The sequence below is a fragment of the Prorops nasuta genome, unplaced genomic scaffold (assembly GCF_024137725.1).
Source record: "Prorops nasuta isolate Cenicafe-Biocafe unplaced genomic scaffold, Cenicafe_Pnas_1.2 PNAS00005, whole genome shotgun sequence".
NCBI lineage: Eukaryota > Metazoa > Arthropoda > Insecta > Hymenoptera > Bethylidae > Prorops > Prorops nasuta.
The window spans coordinates 7,775,489-7,795,385 of NW_027116802.1; the positions used below are offsets into that span (position 1 = coordinate 7,775,489).

The following is a 19,897-nucleotide window of genomic DNA, read 5'->3' on the forward strand; positions in this document are numbered from 1 at the left end:
TTATGATAAAGAATTGATGGAGATTATTAATTATTTCATATTTTGCATAATTCTGTCGAGCTTCATTTTGGGGGAAGGGTAAAGTAAATGACTGACCTTTTACACTTTTGTTAGTTTCAAGTAAAGATAGTGATTAAATTCATATAATAAGTTTATTAATATATTCATGGTTTAATTGAAGTTTTACTATTTTTTCTTACAAATTAATATTTTAAAATAGCGTACAGTAGTAGTTTGAGAACATATCAGGATTTACAGTGTGCAACGCCCAGGTCGCTATAATTACCAGAAATTAAAATTTGTTGCACGATTACTTTCAGCATATTTGTCCATTTTGCATGTAAGAATCTAAATTTAATAAAAAAAATATAGAAAAAAATGAATAAATTTTTACAATTTTGTTTAGTAAACTATCATGTTCGTACAAAAGCCAATAAGTTACAAGAAGATACGTGTAAAATTTTTGTTTAAACAGTGATTAATTGTACATGGTGCACATTGTACGTCGTTCAAAATTATACTTCTCCAGAAAAACATCTTTAAAGTTTAAAACTATATGTTTAATAACATATAAGAAGGGTCAATTTAATCATGCATTAATTTTGAAAATCGACTTATAGCTTTGGATAAACATTCTAAAGATATCAAATATAACGTTTTTCAAACAATACAAGAATTATTTTTCTCGATATTTTACTCGAGTCTCCTTGGTCCTAAGAAAAATAAAATTGAATGCCTATATATAAACTATATAATTAATATAATCAGTCGAGTTCCACTGTCACAACATTTACGTATACGTCATTAACAAATTTATGAATATCTTTGGTCTCACTTTAACTCGGTAAATACAGTAATAGGAATAACCAATGTTATTATATTTTTTACAAACAATAAACATCTGTTTATTCGAAGCAATTGTTTATTAAATTTGAATAATAAATAAATTTACTCGACTCAATGAACAATATTACGGATAAGCTAGATAAAATGTTTTTTTTTGTTCTTGCGTAGTGCAACGGTGCGCAATTTTTGTCGTCCTTGGCCCCCTAAAAAACCTTGCGATCATCATCCTGATTGTCCCGTAAAAAGAGGCCGCGTCGCGAGTTTCCAGCGAATTATCAACGTGTAGCTATCGAGAGATTAGAGGAAAAAGAAAGTCAAGCGCACAGTGGTTTTCCCTGGAAGCGATAAGCGCGCGCGAGCGTTCAGGGATTTCACGTTCGGCGAGTATCGGAAGTTTGAGTTGGATTTATTAGGCGAGATTAATCGTGGATAAATTGGTGTTGGAGCGTGTGCGTAAGGTATGCCGGCTGCTGGAACAGTATATATGTATATATACACATAAATATACACGTATATGTGGACCGGTATGGACAGGTTGGCTGGCGTTTCTAGTTGAATTGGCTGCTGGCGTTGGATCGTCTAGAAGAGGGGGGAGGGGCCGGTTTTACCAGTTTAAATGTGTATGAAAAGTCTTATGCCGCGACGTTTGACCTTTTCGCCAATCGATCCAGGAACGTCGACCTTTCGTACACGTTACTTTTATTAGGGTTAGAGAGGAGGCAGGAAAAACTCGGATGGGACATCGACACGTGTCGATTACTCGACTTAAATACACTCGACTATTTTCGTTACCCGCGTCACTTCTGTCCATGAAAAATACAGCCAGTCCACTTGTATTCATTCCAAATTCCGTTCATGTTAGGAATTAAACGGTAATCGCCTTATCGGATTTCAGGATCGCACGACTTACCTTTTTTTGCTTTTTGCTCCTTCCTCCTTCTCCTCAAACAAATTCAAAAATCTTCTTTTCAAAGTGCTCGGTAACTTTAGTAGGATAGAATTGTTAGCGTGGATATATATATATATATATATATAAGTAATCAGTGATTTTCCCCAGATAATATTGTGTTTATAATTAGTGCGTATCAACTATATATATATATATATATATACGAATCGTGTAATTCATGTGCTCTCCTCTGTATAAGAAAAGCAGCTTAATAATAAAGACTGAAACTTGTTTCCTTTTCTCCGAGTGAGTTGTTATCTTTATTACCCTATGAATTCTATTAGTCAATAGAGCCAAACTATAACAAGAATATCCAATTTCTGACGATGATAACTGGAAGGGTCCAGCTCGCTTTCCAAGAAAGCGCGCACACCTTGCGGCGTAATTTTAGTCGCTTGACAATTTGGCAGCGTCTACGACAAATAGAAGTCCACGGGTGGAAAGAAGAAGCGAGAAAAGAAGGGGGGGGGGGGGGGGGGAGAGTGTGCAAGTGTCTATTTGCTTGTTCCATAGAGCAACGGGACAAGAAATCCTATTTATATCGCACAGAAGCTTTGCTTAATGAGTCTAGCTGCTGTCACGCTGAGATACGATCGACTGGACGGGAGGAAAAATACGCGAGCCCTGATAAAAACTCCTGTACAAACAATCCTTTCACTCGATAATCCCTATTCGAGTCTCGCAACCAGCGAAAAAATTCCAATTCGCAAAAACGCTCTTCAAACTTGGCGATAAATCAATTCTCGCCATTGACCTTTTGTGCCTTTTTCTTTATTCCTCGACAAAAAGTTTCTGGAATCGCGCGAACAATCGTCTTCGACGAACGAGGTAGGAATTCGCAGTAGCGGGGAGTTAACTCCCCCCTCCAACACCCCTCCTTGTTTATTTTCGATGCCTCTAATGGAGTATTTTTCTTCCTCCAATTTCTCGCGACTGGCGAGCATGATTGTTTTGTTTGCTTTTTTCGTCAATTCTCGCTGGATCGAAGATAGTCGAGCCGGGAGCGATACCTCGGTAATCGATAAATCGATATTCAAATCCCGTTCGCTGGCCTCGCGTCTCTCGTAGTCTTCGCCACCGGCGCTGCTTATCTCACCTTGTATCTTATCTACCAGACGGTAGGAGAAAATACTCTGACAAAATCGAACGACATCATTCACACGACAATGTATTACTCATTACGCAAACTCGAGCAATCAATTAACCCATGGCAAAGATATATGCTTTCACCGTTTAATAAAAAGATACAAAAATCCTCCGGCTTTACCACTCTTTCAAAAAAACAAAAAATAATACAATTCTAAGCAACGAAATATATTATATTCATTGCGAGAAATTGAGCGCGAATAAATCACTGAGCTCGATTTATTTTTGTCCGTGGGTGGAGCATACTAATTGGCGAATCGAGCGAACCACACACTGATTTCTCACATGTTACGGAGAAAAATCAAAATGCGATTAATGAGCGAGCACGTAATTTTACGATAGGGCAGGTAGAGCCAAAGCTCGGATAAGATACGGCGAATAATATTATTGTTCCACGGATAGAGAGTACGTCAATTTCCACCAGAAACACGTCGGTGATATTTCATAAAAAAAAAACCTTCCATGTTATAGAGACTCAACGAAGAAGAAGAAGAAGAAGAAAGGTGATAGTTGGCAAGAGCGCTGATCGTCCCGAAGATTCCTTTTTCATTTGACACGTTTCTTCGGATAAAAGTGATAAACAAAGAAGAAATCTTTTCTCCCAAAGAGAAGCATTCCATTTTCTTATTATTATCGCAAAGGGGTAGGTAGCTTCATTGAGGGACAGGTAAGCGATATGGATGGATGGTTGGAGAGTCTGGCCGCCATTTTTGCTGGACCTTGCACAACGCGGCGCGTGTAAATCTCACCGATTCTTACGGAAGTCTCTTAAAACCTGATCGGTGATGGGGAAGGGGAAGGTGGGGGGGAGGGGGGGGGGGGAGAAGGAACACTTTCGATGTCCAAGGCGGAAAACTGGATTTGCGAGTGTTCGGAGAGGGGAGAATGCGACGGCGCGTAATTTGCGATTTCCACGGCTAATTCCGCGCCCGTGATCGGCAGAATGGCAAATTGCAAATGGCCGAACACGCGGTCGGTGATGTTTGGTAAATGGCGTACCTAGCCGTGCCTGGCCGATAACGCGACAACTCACCGATTAAATTTATGTAACTGCGCGCGTTCCCGTGGAATTATTTTCGATAACCTACTGTGATAACGTCATTGTGCCATAAACTGTCACTCGATTTTTTTCCCCATCGCGTTCGTTAGCCGGTCACGCTCGCCGGTCACGATTCACCCGCGAGGAAAAATCGCGCCGCTGCATTATTATCCGGCAAAATCACGCTTAATCAAATCGAATCTACCGTGTAAATCATTCCGGCTGATTGCGGAAAATCCCCCTCCCCCCCCCCCCCTCCTCCTCCCTAACTGCCCCCTTAAACTTTTAATCTCGACGCGAGATCGAACAGAATTATTCCCGATCGTTTCTAAATGAAATTCATTCCAACGGTTTTGACACTTCAGGAAATTCATCAATTTTGTAGTCATCGCGGTAAAACCTGACGCATATTTATAACTTCTTTCCACGAGTAGTTGGAGGTGTGCGTGCTGGTGGGTGTGTGCGTGTGTGTTGAGAAATGAGAGAATTAAGTGGAGTTGTTGTTGTCACGGAACACCTGACTGGCAGACCAACAGAGACGAGACTGCGTCACTTCCGGTGAAAAGTAAGGAAAACTTCCGCCGTCGGCGAGGTTTTAGGTTAGGGACGCGTGTAAACAACGCCACTGGCCGACGGTAAAATTCGCGGCTAATGGGAATAACTCACTCCAAAAATAATGAACAGTATCCATCCAAGTCGCGGCGCAGATGGTCGATCGGCTACTCCTGGGATTTTCCTGCGAGATTTTCAGGGATCCACGACGTGGCCGTCGTCGTCGTCTTTGACGACGACGACGAAGTCAACGGAAATCCTCGCGGATTGCCTCGAAACACTCAAAATCACTCGCCCAATTTCGCCGGGACTTCTAGTCGTGCGAAACAACGCAAAACTGGCATTTGCAGCTTGACCGTTGATTGGTCCGACGATGGGAAACACACGCGCACAGATCTCTTCCGTGAAATCGTGAGAGTAAAGTGAAAAATTTGTTCAACGTCACTGTGCAATTTCTCAAAACGTATATCACCGGTGAAAGTCGTCGCGAAAACTTCACTTTGCTGCGCGAGGTTGAGTGAAAAAATCAAAGCGTCGTGCAGGTGGCGAAAAAAATTCCAACTGGGAAGCGAGGAAGGAAAAGTTGGACCGAAGCAGCACTGAAATCACTTGGAAATAACTGACCTTCGAGCTGGCTTTGTAAAATAAAAATGCTCGAGATAAAACACAGTAGGACACAAATCACACACTGCTAAGAAAACATTTCGAATAATAAAATATATTGCGAGTCGATAAAAAAAAACACAATTTCTTCTCCGACAAGATCAAGTGGAGCTTTTGGAAAAACGCGAGCGACGAGCAAAGCCAGAAAACAGATCGTTTACAGGTCAAAACACACACTGCATTACCAATCTGAGCTCCAGCCAAAAACACAATGATCTTTTAGCACGCACTGTTTCCAAAAACACAACACCAATGTAGCACACTGCGTCTTTTTCTCCTTAATAATCTTCTTGGGCTCGATGCCACTGAATGGGTGTGAGAGAAAGTAGAGGGAGGGGGCAAAGAAATTTGTAGTTTTTGATGAAAAAAAAACTGTTGGGAAAAGTGTATTCGGTCGTTGGTAGAGTTCTCGAAATTATCCTATATATATATATTGCAGTAAGATGTGGCGGGGGTTGCGTTTTGCGAGGTTATAAGCAAGTTGTCAGTTGCGGAGAGCAAGCGGGCAACAATGCCGCTCCAGGGGAAGGCCGGCGATGTTTAGGTGGACTTCCTGGAGTTGGCGAGGATTTTTCGCACGCACAGGCCGTCGCGGATCAATAATTGAGCACGCGAATTCTCAGCAGGACTCGCTGGCAGGCAGCAAGCAGGCCGGCAGCAGGCGGGCACGTTTCTGTCGTGGCGCGCTAGCGAGGGAAACGCACGCAGCCACCACCACCACTACCACCTCGCCGAGTCGTTCTAACCTCAACTAAAGCGACGTGCGTTCCCTCCGCCAGCACCTACCAAGACACAGCTGACTATATCCACAAACCGAATATTTCCCCTCCTCAACGACTACCACCCTCCACCCACCCACTCCCACAACAACCCACTAAAAATCCTTCCTTTTCACCCTTTTTATCCTCCCCCAGCACCATTCTCGCATCTCGCTTCAACTATATTCTCCCAACACCTCTCGCCGAAATTATCTTCATTCTAATCCTAAAAAATTCTCACACATATTTTTCAAATTTTACTCCAAAACTGATACGCTCGCACGCTCGCTATATTCAAATTTTCTAGAAATTCTTGAAGATTCAACGATCCACCGTCATTCTGATAATTACAGATATTATCATCGAACAATCACTGAATAATATAATTTAATTACACTTTAAATTGATTTGGTTATTGAAAAATTGCGTAAAGTACTTATTCAGAACCGACACACTTTACAACTTGCTTGCAAATTGAAATTCATTGATACAATGAGAGACAAGAAAAGAAGTAATAAAATTAGTCTTTAAAACATATTTCACTGTCTATTTCAGATTGTCGCGCAACAAATTTCGAACACGAAAAAGTTTATGTGAAACAAATGACAGAAAAAAAAAACAGAAATAGAATACTTCTACTCACATGGCTAAAAATCAAACTGGATTCGGTTTTCCTTAATTCTCAATATATAGTTTTCGAGGATCTTTGTTGAGATTTAGCCAGGTAGGATGCAAATCACAAAGATAGTCGGTCAACGTCGACATATAGTGCTCGTTCCGCAGAATCCTATGAAGCTCCTTCAGGTTACACTACATATCAGCACCAGTAGTCGTTTAACACGATTCGTTTCCCGGGAAAAATTTCACGGCGTCCGTGATAACAATAAATATTTCTACGTGTAATTGTTGACGCGTTGGTAATAAATTCAGCAAGTGTTTGAATGGCAAGGGTGAGAATAGCCGGGGGATTCGGCAGCGGATTAATTCGTTGGGCTCGGTAAGGTTAGTTTGAATTTCGACTTGCTTGACGTTTTCTGGCGCTAGCTGAGGACGCCGTGGACGGGCGTGGACGCTCGGGGAATCGCAGGAAATATTCACTTATGACGTTTATGATGGATTTTTGCTGTTTCTACTTACCACTGGGCGACCTTGCGTGGCGTCCGATTCACGCGGAAAATCGCACGTTATATTAGCGCGCAGGGCTGCACCCCGGTAAATACGAGCGCAGTCACCACTCTTGTTTTTGGTATGCCAGGAATGGCACAAAGAATCTGGACAACGCACACAACCGCTGCGCAACCGTTCTGCGCATCCGCTGACACCGCTTTTGCGGCCGCGGGAGAAACCAGAAGCCGAGTATCACCGAAGACCAACGAGTCCTACCGAGAGCAACCCGATACCTTACGAAAACCACCGGTTACACCCGAACCCCCTCTCGCTTACGCACCATGTCGAAACTTTTTTACGCACATATTTTCCTTTTATCTACGAGTTTTCCCTCTATTTCCATATTCCATCCTTCCTATCTCTCCTGTGTATGCAATAGAGATTATACGGTCGTTCTCGACAATTATATTGCATAAATCAAATCTTTACTTTATGCTACTATCATAACCTTATTTTATCTCGGTAATATGATTGTAATTAGAGTAAAAAAAGGAATTACTGATTTCACTGTTAATCAAATAAAAAGGTTTACACGCTCAAAGTCTAAAATAAAATGCTTGGCTTGCTCTACCCACAAAAATCACCATTGAACTGACAACAATCCGTTAATATTTGCGGAAATGGAGAGTATGTAAACGCAATTAAAAACCGCAGGAGTTGATAATTACGTTAATTTAAACTGTCAATAACCATTTTGAATAAAATTTGCTAAGCCAGAAAGAAATTTTGTACACTACCTAAATAAGTGTTATTTTCCATTGTCAACCATTGTAATTCAATGGTTGATTGGCGGGTGAAAAATTTGCGACGTTGCAGAAATAACAAATAGGAGTAAACGAATCCCGTTCACCCGCCGCGGATTTCTGCTTTGGTTACATCGCAAATAATGAATTGACAGCGTGGGCCGCTTTCAAATACTGCAAGTCCGACTTTGCGGAAAGCAATTTGATACCGAATGTTGTGCCTCTAGCCACGAGTAAATAATTCTTAAAATCTCTGCCGACAACAATAAGTCCGTTCCAGCTAACGCCGTTTCCTTCTTCGAAGTGGCATTACAAAATTTTCTTTTGCAAACTCTCCTCGATATTTACAGATAAAATCTTCCCTACCCATACATCAATGAAATTCTTATATCGTGGTGATTTTCAGTGTTGCAAGGGTGCAGAGGTGAAATCTGGGATAGAATTCTCGGTTAGATAGCGGAATTTTAAGGGTTCGCTGAAGAGGAGGAGGGCTGCTAGATATCGTATAAGAGGTCCGGAATTGGACCATAACTTCATTCCGCTTTGAGGAGGCATCGTGCGAATGCGATACGGCCCTACCATTCTTGTGACGTCACGAATTCGAAGCAAACCTGCGGAATTGGTCGTCCCCTCGGTTCACCCAGCGCGAGTTTCGCTTTTGGTAACCTCCATTGGTGGTTATAGAGACGTGCCAAAAGTATTTTCTTCCGTTCTCTAAACTCTAAAATAAAAATCTTTGCACTACGTCGGCCCCCGAAACAAATCGTTGATGGAAACATTTTTAAAAACTATATTTAATTCAAGGAGGAAAGAGGCTAGTTTTTGGAAACGAATCAGCAAACATCTTTTTTCGTGCTACAACATTCTCAAGAGTGACATCTATTCTGCAAACTGAAACCAAGGACTCTGCGCCATTTGGTTTGGTATATAAAAATGTTAAAGAACGATTTGATCGAAGGAGATGAATTTTTGACTTTTCGAATTTGTAAAGTTTGTTTTTTCGTGGGCGATGATGTTCGAAGGTGACATTTGGGGATTTTGCAGCACTCAATTATGACGAAGTGGCTTGTCGGGGAAGCTCGGGGGTGAAATCGAGCGGAATCCGGCCGGAAACACGAGCCGTAGACGTTGAACGAGTGGGATTATTCCACCCCCTCCCCCTTTCGGCCTCCTCGAAGCGGCCAGCAATGTCGGAAACGACGGGGACGGTATGCCGAGATATGCAGGATATCGCACAGAACCGTGGTCCCCCTCCCCCTTCCTCTTAACCCCTTCCAACTAGACTGGATATTCAGGGGGTGGAACGGCGAGGGGTGGAAGAGGTCATGGATGGCAAACCTGGTGTTGCGGGAGAGGGTGGGGGGAAGACTTGCATTTACCAACACCAACAAACTGATTTCTCCTACCGAACCACTCGACAAACGGATACAAATCTGTTAAAGCATCTCCCCCCCCCCCCCCCGTCCACTTCACCTAAACATCTATAACAATATCTTCCCCCTGAAATAAACTCCCCCTCCTCCCTCCTCAAGAGGTATTTGCTTGAAAACCTCTCGTAGTTCAATTTGCCACTGGTGTTTTATTTAGTATAATACAGATATGAAAGTGTAGGAAGCGAAGTGAGGATATAGAGAAGAGCAAAGTGAAATAATGATAAAAGCGAGGGGATGTTTTTTAGTTAATCGCACAACTGATTAAAGGAATATCACGAAAAGGGATAGATGGAGGGCAAAAGGACGATAAAGGAGCTTTTATTGCGAGAATCATGACTCTCCCACTTTATCGAATAGGAAGGGGAGGAAGTGAGATGGAAAGGACAAAGGGAGGAGAAGGGAAGCGAAAGGCACCTTAGCGAGTCTTCACCTCGTCCTCATAAACTTTGAAAACATTTCTTATAACGGCGGATGTTCCGCGGGGGTGAGATTCCTGGCGGGTCTTATCACGGCGGAGATTTACTCGTTGCTATATACGATAGAAAGGTATTAAAGTATCACGCGAATGACGCATTCGAAAATACCAAGCATCTTCAACAATTTTTACCTGCTCTCCTTTTTATATCAAAAATATACCCTTTAATAATCCTTCGCGAGTCCTTTTCACTATTCTCTTCTATTATGTATAGTATTATCGTGAAATTCTCCTATAAGGATTTATCGTTTCTCCATTGTGGCAGCTTTTTTTTTTTTTATTTAGCAATAACATTGAGAAGGAAGAAGGTCGATAGTAATGCTTCGCCGGGGAAATATGAAGAAGATATTGAAGAATAAGAGGATCGCGCGCCGTGGGGTGGCGTCTCACCTGGCATACCTGGGAAATATCGCGACAGATTTCGATCAAATTCTTCGCAAAGTCGAGCTATGCAGTTTATTCTGCGACGAGATGCTATTATTATTACATATTTAGAGCCCGTCACTCAAGGCACGCTTTACATTACTCGCAATTATTTCATTTGTAAAATATTTTAATAGTGGATTTCCCCCTTAAATTGATAAATTAATATTCTTGTAGGTGCGCATTGTCTCGAAAAGCACAGCTGGGTTTTGAAATTATTTCTCGCGTTAAAATGCAAAAATATATAACTTACATTTACACTCGTGCGCCTCATCGTTCCTTCGACTTTCGAGTCTGATTGAATTTTGCACGAATAAAACAGCTGAGGGCGGACAAAGCACGATTTAATAATTCGTTTACTTTGATATCATCGCCATCTTATTACATTTTACATTTGCAAAGAGGTACCTATAGCAATTTTTCCCGCGATGAATTCCGATCAAACTGAGTTCGAGGAGGAGATTCGCAGAGCTATCGCTTTGCTACACTCGGTGAAAAAGGACAGCACGGAGAAACTTAGGAAAATGCTCGAAATTGCCCTCGAGAGGAAATCTGGCGGTGTTCTTTACGATTACGATAAAATCAATGAAACTCGATACGAGGAGAATATGAACGAAGAGGAGTGCCTTTCCGAGGAAGAAGAAATTCCCATCATTTCGATTCCTGACGAGGGAACCAGCGACGGAGCTGTCTGCAGGGTAATTATCTTGTTTTTTCATGCGAGAAAAGTATCGATGTAAGGCCACTCGATTGATATAGGTTTGCAAGGATTCGAAGCTTGGTCCGCTGATTTTGATCGAGTGCCAGGATTGTCAAGAGACTTATCACCCTCTCTGTCATTCACCAGCGATAATTGACACGAATGTTCATGATCCAAGATTCGTCTGGCGTTGCAGCTCTTGCTGTGCGAAATTGAATTCTCCTTGCGTCGAGACTGAGAGTGATCCTCGGAAAAGCCCTGAGAAAAGTCAGAGCAAAATTTCCCTGGAGCAGAACATCAAGGAAACGTCGAAAAAGTTTAAAGCAGAGGGTACTATTCTTCCTTTAGCAATATTTGGAAGATAAAGAGAAGTAGCTAGACCGCCTTGTAATTTTACCAGAACCCACGAGAACTGCCATTAACTTTCACGGGGGACCGCAGTTGCTCCCTTCGCGAAAAAGGACATCAGAGTCCTTGCTGAAAAGCTGCACTTTCAAAAAGAGAGTTGGCTCAAAGTGGACAGGACGTATTTGAGGTAAAACACAATTTATGGGGCATTGATCGACGAGTAAGTGAAATTCTTTAAACTTTTTATTGTTTAATCGTCTCTTTTACATAATTTAAGCATAATCTCGTTGCTTCGTCCATTTCCTTAAAAGTTTTGCACTCTCATTGATTAATTTCATTTATAATACAGGATCGCTCTGTTTAACCTACCATAAATCATTTACACTATTTTACAATGTCATTTTTACTCGGGGATTAATATCATTAATAATTAAATATCATTATTTTCACTACACGCTACAGACATTTTCCGCCTCTTGAACTAAGCTCGATTAAACTATTCCCTAAAGCACACTATCCGACTAACTTTCGCGTTTCCCTCTGTCCTTCCTTTACCATTAAGATTTGTAAATTTAATTTTCGTAAATTTGCCTCCCATACAGATACATGATACAGTAAACATTAAATAAATCACTATATGAAGATCATACGTTGAGTGGAATAAAATTGTTTTACCGTCAATGGAACTATAATCTGTTTTGTCATTAACTGTTACCGTTTCATTGTTATTTATGATTGTGCACGAATTTATGGACAATAGGAGTTTAGAGAGTACACCCCTTGACAGATATGTTTAATTTACTGGCGTTTGATCTTAAAAAAATACTTGTTTCTTCAAGAGGTATATACATATGTACATGTATATATTAATGTATAATAAAACTGATAAAACCTTTGTTCAATCACTGCAGATTAAACTGTAACTAATAATACACTGACTTATAAAAAGAATTTGCAGCTGTCATTGATGTGCCAATTATTGGCATCGATTAAATGTCTTGACAATCGTCAAGGCTACTCACTCTTAATCAACACTGCATTCCATTAATAAAAATAATGACAATTTAAATAATCTTATGAAATTTCCTAACACACACTAAAGGAGCAAGGTAAAGTGTAAATCACATTAGTTCATTCACCAAAGTATTTTGAATGTTGATTAACCGTTCGACGCCACATCGGTAATAGTAATATTTTTAGTGCTTCTTCTTGGCACAAATTAACATCTAGCAATTATTATTAATTCTAACCACAACTGTACATCATACTTATTTTTACACTCTAGTAAATTAGGAGCAAGCCTCACAGTGAGATTGAAAACTTTGCATAATACCAGTAGCTTAAATATAGTTTTTTTCTATAGCCCTATTTTAAATAATTTTAACGTTGCAATTTTATAATCTCTTTTATATACGCGTTCACTTAATATAAGTTGCAATGATTTCATAAGAGGAACATAAAGCTTTTCATAAGTTTAATCCCTAGTTTCAAAACTGTGCAAAAAGGATACTTCCAAAATTGCAAGTGCTATCTAAATTCATACTGCTGAGACTGTAAGCTTCTAGAATGAAGTATCAGAAGACATAGTTTCGTAATGTACATGTGTCCATAATATGAAATAGTTACAGTAAAGAAATTTAAATATTAATCTAATAATAAATCTTTAATAAAGTTTCTTTGGCATATCAAGAAGCAAAATCTTAACAATTGTGCATCATATTGGCAAATATTTTGGAACTGTTAGCATCGTACATCTTATCTCACTATTAATAAAGGATTCAAAAATGTTTTGGGACACAATGGTTCTTAGCATTCACCTGTCAACTAAAGAAATAACAGCAATCTTTCGCTTTTTATCACACTATGTCTGATCACTGTATTCTAGTATGAAATCTTTAAGACTTATCTCCCCAGAATAAATAGTTTTCTCTTTAGGTTCTACAATGCCTTTACACACACTTCCATATACTTTAAATTTCAGTAGATTACTGAAAAAAGTGCAGCTTTATAAATGCAGATTTGATCTCATTAGGAAGTAAACTCAGGAAACTGATTCACGACTAGAATTAATTTATATCATCGACTAGAATGTTTCACCTTGCAAAATTTTCTACAAAGGCATCTTAAAAAATGGTATTTTACCTAATTTAATTAATACGTCCGGATGACTATTTCATCGCTATTGGAATTACGTTCCCTATATAAATATAAGTGCTGATTGTTTAGAGGATATTGTATAATACTACAATTCTAGATTCTTTCTTTAAATTATTCTAATTAAAAGGCCATTTTACGTGTCATGCTTTATCATCTGGAAAGTTGCCAATGCCTTATTTTGGAAACAGAAGTCCTTTATATTTAATGGAAAATATTTATAATAAAAAATTATATAATATAGTAAATTCTTTTCAACGAAAATGCCAAAATTTTACCAAATTTCAGCTTTGTGCATTGTACAGCATCACATAAACTGATTGAATACTATAGAATTATTATTAAGTAATTGATCAAAAGTACTTCCAGATAAAGACAATAGGCACTTTGAGATGACAATGATGAAGGAATATTATTCTAAGTTGTTAATCCACTTTTATGGCAGTTAAATCATGTCCTACGACAAGCTGCTCCTTTGGAAAATCCAGAATCACTGTAAAGTGAAATCCCATATTTGCTGTGGCTATCACATACTCGCATAATGAGAACCAACTAAATGCTGTTGGGAAAAACAATAAATGATAGGTAAGCTACCTTATTATGCAATAGGTTAATAATATATTTATGCACATTAATTTTTTACCCAGATCATGACAAAGCAGTCTATGTTTCAAGAAGAAAATTACAAGTCCTACTGTACTGACAATACTTGTAATAAAGAGTGCCTGCTTGTACCGAAGGCTTTCTGAGTTTGGGGTTATCAAATGACCTAGTCTTACAGCAGTCAGCATGTATGTGAGAGAACTAATCATAAATACTATAAAAATTTTTTCGTGTATTGCTGAAATCAATTGACATAATAAGAATATACTAATTATACTACAGTTATCCATATCAATCGATAATAGACTCCACTTATTACTTACCATAATTTTCTCTGTTAGAAATGTAGGTAACACCGCACAAAGATGCAACTTCTGCAATATTCAGCCAATAACATAAATTTAATAGTCTATAGCCCAAGATTTTAGTTGGTACATCCGTTATACTTTTGAGTACTTTGCAATAATAGGAGTAGTAGACATTGGCAATTATCAATCTTGGCCCAATATGAAGAGCAACACTTATACGCCACAAATAGGTTTGGGGAGATACACCAGTGATTGCAGAAATTGATGGCAAAACATTATAAACCTAAAAATAATATTTTTATTAAAAGAAATAGTACTATATGTAAATATAAATGACAGCAAGGATTCTTACCCTACAATGAGTTTCATGAATATCATCTTGCTGAAATATATATGCTGTAACAAAGCATATTACTAAACTAGCTAAAGGCAAGAAAACGGTCCCTACGCATAGCTTCTTAAAAGACACAGCTAAGTATAAAGAATGTTTGGTATTTTGTCCATTATCTAAGTCCGTTATGGGATCTAACATCTTTTACGAGTATTGGGAGGACAATAAAATACATAAATTAAAGCATCATTGTGCAGAAGCTCAGCTTGAAAATTTATCAACAGTTAGTCAAGTGTATTAGCATTTAGCTCTCGACTGCATGTCTGGAAAAGAAAAAACTGAAATTACAATCTGTATAAGCTTTTCCATTGTATAAAAGGAATACAGGAAAGAGATTGTAAATATTTTCAATAGAGATTGATTTTTCCAACCCACATTTCTATTTTTAGCAAAGAAGTGACGTTCTATAAAAACGTTCATTTATGGATATAAAGAAACCGAGAATTTTGATTACTATTAAAAATTCTTACTGTAAGTCAAAGGTACATTTAGTAAATAAGAAAATTTAGATAAAAGATTAAATGCTAGACGCTATGATAATTCCAATAATCATGGATGTGCGCAATGCCGATGTTTTACTGATTTTGCATTAATTCAATTTCAAACACTTTCAAGTATATTTCATTGAGAATGAAATTGACCTGTGGATCGGTAAGACGGATAACTATTCATTAACGATAATATAATAGAAACTGTATTGGATTTATTACCTGTCTGACGATAAGTTCCATTACTAGTATCGTCGTCTCTGGTAAGTAGTCGTCTGCTAGCTGATACTATAAACCAATACAAACTTGCTGAATCTCAGTATCTGTGAGTATCCTACATACTATCTGTATGACTGTATCCACATCCACCAGTATTCACCAGTATCCACTGACCAGAAAACTCAAGGCTTCATTACATGGCAGCGATTGGAGCAGCCATTTTAAACATGTAAACCCAACCAAATTTGTATTGCCAGACTTTTGCTTTTTTGCTTTCTTTGACTTTCTGTAATACTCGAAATGAGATTGTGAATTATAAAAGTCAAAATTATATTTTTCTCTTCATAATTATCTTCCTAATTTATAAGAAATAACGATTATATTCAAAACAAATTATACTATAGTCAAAAAGTAACATTGACGCGAAGAACATACAATTTTTCGCTCAGCTATCTTTGGTAATGGCAAATAATTAATAACGATTGACAGTAAAGTTAATTTTGTGGATTGATATGATACTTTTAAATTAAACATAAATGTTTTATGAAAAAAAAGGAACTTATCTTATAATAATGCATATATGTATATATAATACATGAGAATGATAATTTTGCGGCATAGATTCTTTTGTCTAAATAAAATACCATTTCCCGTTTACATTGACAAATTGACTAATCTTAATTAAATTATATTAATTTTGAGTAGGTAAAATTAAAAATTATTACAGTTATTACGGTTCTCATGCGGTATTTAATAAAGCTCAGCCAATTTATCACTTTTAGGATAAATTTTTAAGACAATGTAATATTGAGCATAAACTTTTATTGTCCGATGAAGGTCAGGCAGATTGTCAGGTTTCCTCGCGGGTACAGATTAATACAATTTTATTATATTCTCAGCAATATTTATCTGTTTTACACATGTAAATCATAAAACATTTAAATGTCGTCGTTATCAGTGCATTGGTTTATTGTTTTATGCTGAATATAAATGATATACAGGTAATTTTACTAAAACATTTTTTACAATATTTAAATATTTAATCGAGCTTTTCGTTTAAGGCACCGAAGAACAGGGAGAAGAGTCATGGATATAATTTGTACATAATTATACATAAGAGATAATAAATACTATGGATATACGAAATATTAGCAAGATCGAGCTGCCAAAATTCGTACATCGTAAATTAATTTTACGTATATATACAGTTGTGTCCACATTGCGTAATACACGTGTCCATTATCATTTTTATAATTAGATTTAAATAGATTAGCTCTCCAATGGACTAGACTAGGTTTCAGAATTAATAAATAGTTTGCTATACTCGGATCGGGATTCGGGGGTGGGGAAAACTGCGTCAAAGGCTTTTTCCACGAGTTTCCCGTAGTGCCTCATTTCGGACCATACGGGTCCATCCACGAGAACCAACAGAGTCTTTTCCTTGCTCAACATTCTCTTGGCCACCATGCCATAATTATAAAGCTGGTATCCATTCACGAACTGAAAATAAAGCTCCTCGTGAATATTAATTCCAACAAGTCAATAAATCGTTGCGAGGAAAATGGAAACAAATTAATCACCTCGTTCCTAAATTGAGTCTGCATACGTTTCAAGATCTTTCTGGCAGCGGACCAGCCTCTTTGGTAACTCGACGTGAGCAACAGTCGAATATTTGACAAATGAGTGTCGAAGATCTTGTTTAACTCCAGAAACAATTCATTCGCCGTATGGTAGTTGGTGAAAAAGTTGAAATCGCTGTCCCGAGCTGGGAGCTTTGGCAATTGCTGCGGAAAATCCAAGAAAATTCAGCGATTATTACGCGTCCCTTCGCGAGACTATATATATATATATATAATATTATACTTACGGGATGGGCCACGCCGGCTTCTCCAGGCTTCAGTTTCAAAAATCTCATGAAACGAATGGATAATTTGTAAACGGTCTCGTTCAAACTCGTTTGAACTTTCGGCGTACCCTGCAGAGTCTGATTGATCTGATAATCGATCGAGTCAGCCGCGCTCACCACTTCGTTGCACACCAGCTGGGACTCCATTCTGGCCTGAATGTCCACCGAGGAATAATTCATTAATCAATTATAATTAAGATTCTTGGATAAATTATTCGTTTCTTAAAATTGCAAAATTTCTCAACTTACCTGTCTGTACAATTCGACGCTGATATCGTTGATCAACTCCATCGTTATGTTGGAGAAATTCTTAAAGAATTTCTTATAAGGGACTTTTTGCTCCAGTGGCCTAACATCGTAGGATTCAATTTTTTCTCCAAACGCTTTGGAGACCAAACCCAAATTGATTTCGTCCGCAGCCGATACTGGAAGAATTTAACATTTTAAGAAGTATGCGGAAAATAAATAACAATTTTTTCACTAATGAAGATAATTAAGAAGGTTCGTAATTACCAGCTGAGAGAATAACGAGGAAGGAGGCGAGATATATAGTTGTAGTCATTTTGGCTCAGACTGAATAATGCGCGGAGTGGCGGACTCTTTTATACGGTTCATGACTTCTTCGTACAACTTATGGTCGTGCGCGCTGTGTTGACTTTTCCAAAATGGAGAATGGCGCTTTGCTGATTCCGCCCTATGCTTTATCTCTCTCTCTCTCTCTCTCTCTCTCTCTCTCTCTCTCTCTTTGCGATTCCATACTTGGTTTGAAACAAACGCGCTAAAATAAGCAGATTAGCTCATCGATCATAAACGTTCAGTAGTTTCCGGACTACCGGCCCGGTCTGCCAGTGACAGTCTCTTTCCACTTTCTCGTGAAATTCATACACATAACTTCCTGTTGTTCCCCAAATCACACGCCAATTATCAACGATTCGCTTTTTATTAAATACGAGTGCTTTTAACGATCATCATCCCTTTATATTATACAGAGGGTACACGTTTTAATTTGACTTTGAGTGTGGATGTAAAAATTCAGTTAATTCGGTAACTCTATGATAAATGCAATAGTTTTACATAGTGTTCTTTTGAATCCAAGTATTAAAGAGTTTCAAAAAGGTCCCACGTGACAAATTAATATTTTCTGTAATTATACGGGGGGTAATTTAAATATTAATATAAATTTTGTAATTCATTTCTCTACTTTCTCGTTAAAGTCATGTTGCTATTAGTTAGATTTGTAATTTAAATTATTTTCTCCACTTTATCTATTTCTTGTCACTCCCCACACCACGTGTCAAAAATCAATAAGTTATTTACTATTAAAACTCCATGTATAACAACAATTATCTTCTTATATAATGAATCTTCCATTTAGTTATCAGTGAATTTATTGCAACTCTTTTACCACTTTTGACAAAATAAATGGTTTTCGGGTGAAAATCGTGATTTGACGAATTTCACGGCCGTGCCTCGGTAGTTCTCGTGCCAGTAAATTTTGCAATTGGCGATAAGATTGAACAAATACACGAGCATCAGGACAGTAGCGAGTGATCGACGTATGAAAAACACCACTCTGATCAGCTCGAGCAAATGTGAAAAACTTTATGGGAATCGAAGGTCTCTTATACTGAGATAATTTAGCTCAAAGATTCTCAGAAGCGAATTTCTTATCTAATTTTGTATTTGCGCGATAGCTCGTTAAATGCGCATGACCAGTTTATTCGACGAAACAGATGGTTGATTAGATTTTTGAAAAATCTGTCAACAAGTCAGTCGTGAGAAACCGATTAATTTATGCTAATTCTTCCAGACGCTTTTGTACACTCCAAATCAAATATTGTCAACGTCGTTCTATATATAATAAAATTCGATTTTCCTTTTAAAAAGTCTCCTCTATTTTTCCTCTTCCCCCACTTTTTTCCTCACCTCCGGTTTTTTCAATCACTTCACGCATATTTGTCCAAGTTACCAAACCTTATCTCAAATTACCGTTAATAAACAAAGATCAGGCTTCGATCGAGGTGCCACAAAGCAAGAAAACAATTCGATATTAAAATTCTACCGATGGAAAGATAATTGATTTAAAGAAAATTTCTTTTTTTTTCCCCCCCTCCAAACTCGCTGTCCTCGATTTCCGGCGATTCTTCGGATCTTCCACTATCGCAATTATCCTCCGTGCAAGTTTCCAGAGTCGATGGATCGTCCGAGTAATCGCAACAATTCTTCAATTTTCGCTTCTTTCTCACTTTCAACCGTTTCTCTGCACGCTTCGAGTCTTTCATTATTGACTCTATAATTTTCCTGGCTACATTCAACCTGCACCTTCGATCTGTACACGTGCCTTTTTGTTGATAAAGCTTGCACATCTTCCCACTCTCCTCCTCTAAAAATTAAGGAATCCAACATTTTTTTCTCCCAAATAATTATCACCATTTATCCAATCATACCTCCAACGTTGGGACTACACTTGCAGCACTCGCAGCCTCCAAACTGCTTTCTCAGAATATGAACAATTTTGTCCTGACAGTCCCTTAAATCGATTTGCTGGGAAATTTCGCCAAAGCTGTGCAGATAATAATATTTGTT

General features: G+C 38.3%; 4 protein-coding genes across 8 annotated transcripts in view; 1 reads left to right on the forward strand and 3 right to left on the reverse strand.

Moving 5' to 3' along the window:
* The window catches only part of scalloped (TEA domain transcription factor 1 homolog scalloped), an 87,634-nt gene extending 79,952 nt beyond the window's left edge, over positions 1-7,682 (reverse strand). For 3 of the 5 annotated variants that reach the window (XM_066727495.1, XM_066727493.1, XM_066727492.1), the window contains exon 1: positions 4,647-6,144. In XM_066727495.1, the coding sequence (XP_066583592.1) occupies positions 4,647-4,671 (25 nt within the window). In that variant the 5' untranslated portion in view covers positions 4,672-6,144. Of the gene's footprint in view, positions 1-4,646; positions 6,145-7,090 lie in introns of those variants that run through there. The other 2 variants (XM_066727491.1, XM_066727496.1) reach the window with 2 other exon arrangements.
* A 2,940-nt stretch (positions 7,683-10,622) lies between these two features.
* Positions 10,623-11,433, forward strand: LOC136773831 (integrator complex subunit 12-like). Its single transcript, XM_066727742.1, has 3 exons — positions 10,623-10,892; positions 10,954-11,224; positions 11,295-11,433. The coding sequence occupies exons 1-3, from the start codon at positions 10,623-10,625 to the stop codon at positions 11,426-11,428; spliced, it is 675 nt and encodes a 224-aa protein (XP_066583839.1). The 3' UTR covers positions 11,429-11,433.
* A 1,451-nt stretch (positions 11,434-12,884) lies between these two features.
* Positions 12,885-15,787, reverse strand: LOC136773293 (post-GPI attachment to proteins factor 2-like). Its single transcript, XM_066726851.1, has 5 exons — positions 15,409-15,787; positions 14,660-14,961; positions 14,323-14,590; positions 14,040-14,237; positions 12,885-13,955 (listed from the first exon to the last, which is right to left on the reverse strand). Exons 2-5 carry the CDS (start codon positions 14,837-14,839, stop codon positions 13,822-13,824), a joined length of 780 nt encoding a protein of 259 aa, XP_066582948.1. The 5' UTR covers positions 14,840-14,961; positions 15,409-15,787; the 3' UTR covers positions 12,885-13,821.
* Positions 15,788-16,199: 412 nt separating this feature from the next.
* On the reverse strand, positions 16,200-19,272 carry LOC136773856 (uncharacterized). The gene is made up of 5 exons (XM_066727776.1): positions 17,825-19,272; positions 17,561-17,736; positions 17,273-17,464; positions 16,986-17,189; positions 16,200-16,905 (listed from the first exon to the last, which is right to left on the reverse strand). Exons 1-5 carry the CDS (start codon positions 17,871-17,873, stop codon positions 16,696-16,698), a joined length of 831 nt encoding a protein of 276 aa, XP_066583873.1. The 5' UTR covers positions 17,874-19,272; the 3' UTR covers positions 16,200-16,695.
* Between the last annotated feature and the right edge of the window lie 625 nt (positions 19,273-19,897).

Bases quoted from the DNA above. Each gene is read 5' to 3' on its own strand.
- LOC136773831 (XM_066727742.1), top strand. From the start codon at position 10,623: ATGAATTCCGATCAAACTGAGTTCGAGGAGGAGATTCGCAGAGCTATC. The intron at 10,893-10,953 runs GTAATTATCTTG...CGATTGATATAG, and splicing joins GCGACGGAGCTGTCTGCAGG to GTTTGCAAGGATTCGAAGCT. The intron at 11,225-11,294 runs GTACTATTCTTC...TAATTTTACCAG, and splicing joins GAAAAAGTTTAAAGCAGAGG to AACCCACGAGAACTGCCATT.
- LOC136773293 (XM_066726851.1), bottom strand. From the start codon at position 14,839: ATGTTAGATCCCATAACGGACTTAGATAATGGACAAAATACCAAACAT. The intron at 14,238-14,322 runs GTAAGTAATAAG...AATTGATTTCAG, and splicing joins TTCTAACAGAGAAAATTATG to CAATACACGAAAAAATTTTT. The intron at 13,956-14,039 runs GTAAAAAATTAA...TTTTCCCAACAG, and splicing joins ACTGCTTTGTCATGATCTGG to CATTTAGTTGGTTCTCATTA.
- LOC136773856 (XM_066727776.1), bottom strand. From the start codon at position 17,873: ATGACTACAACTATATATCTCGCCTCCTTCCTCGTTATTCTCTCAGCT. The intron at 17,737-17,824 runs GTAATTACGAAC...AAATTCTTCCAG, and splicing joins CCTCGTTATTCTCTCAGCTG to TATCGGCTGCGGACGAAATC. The intron at 16,906-16,985 runs GTGATTAATTTG...CTTTATTTTCAG, and splicing joins AGACTCAATTTAGGAACGAG to TTCGTGAATGGATACCAGCT.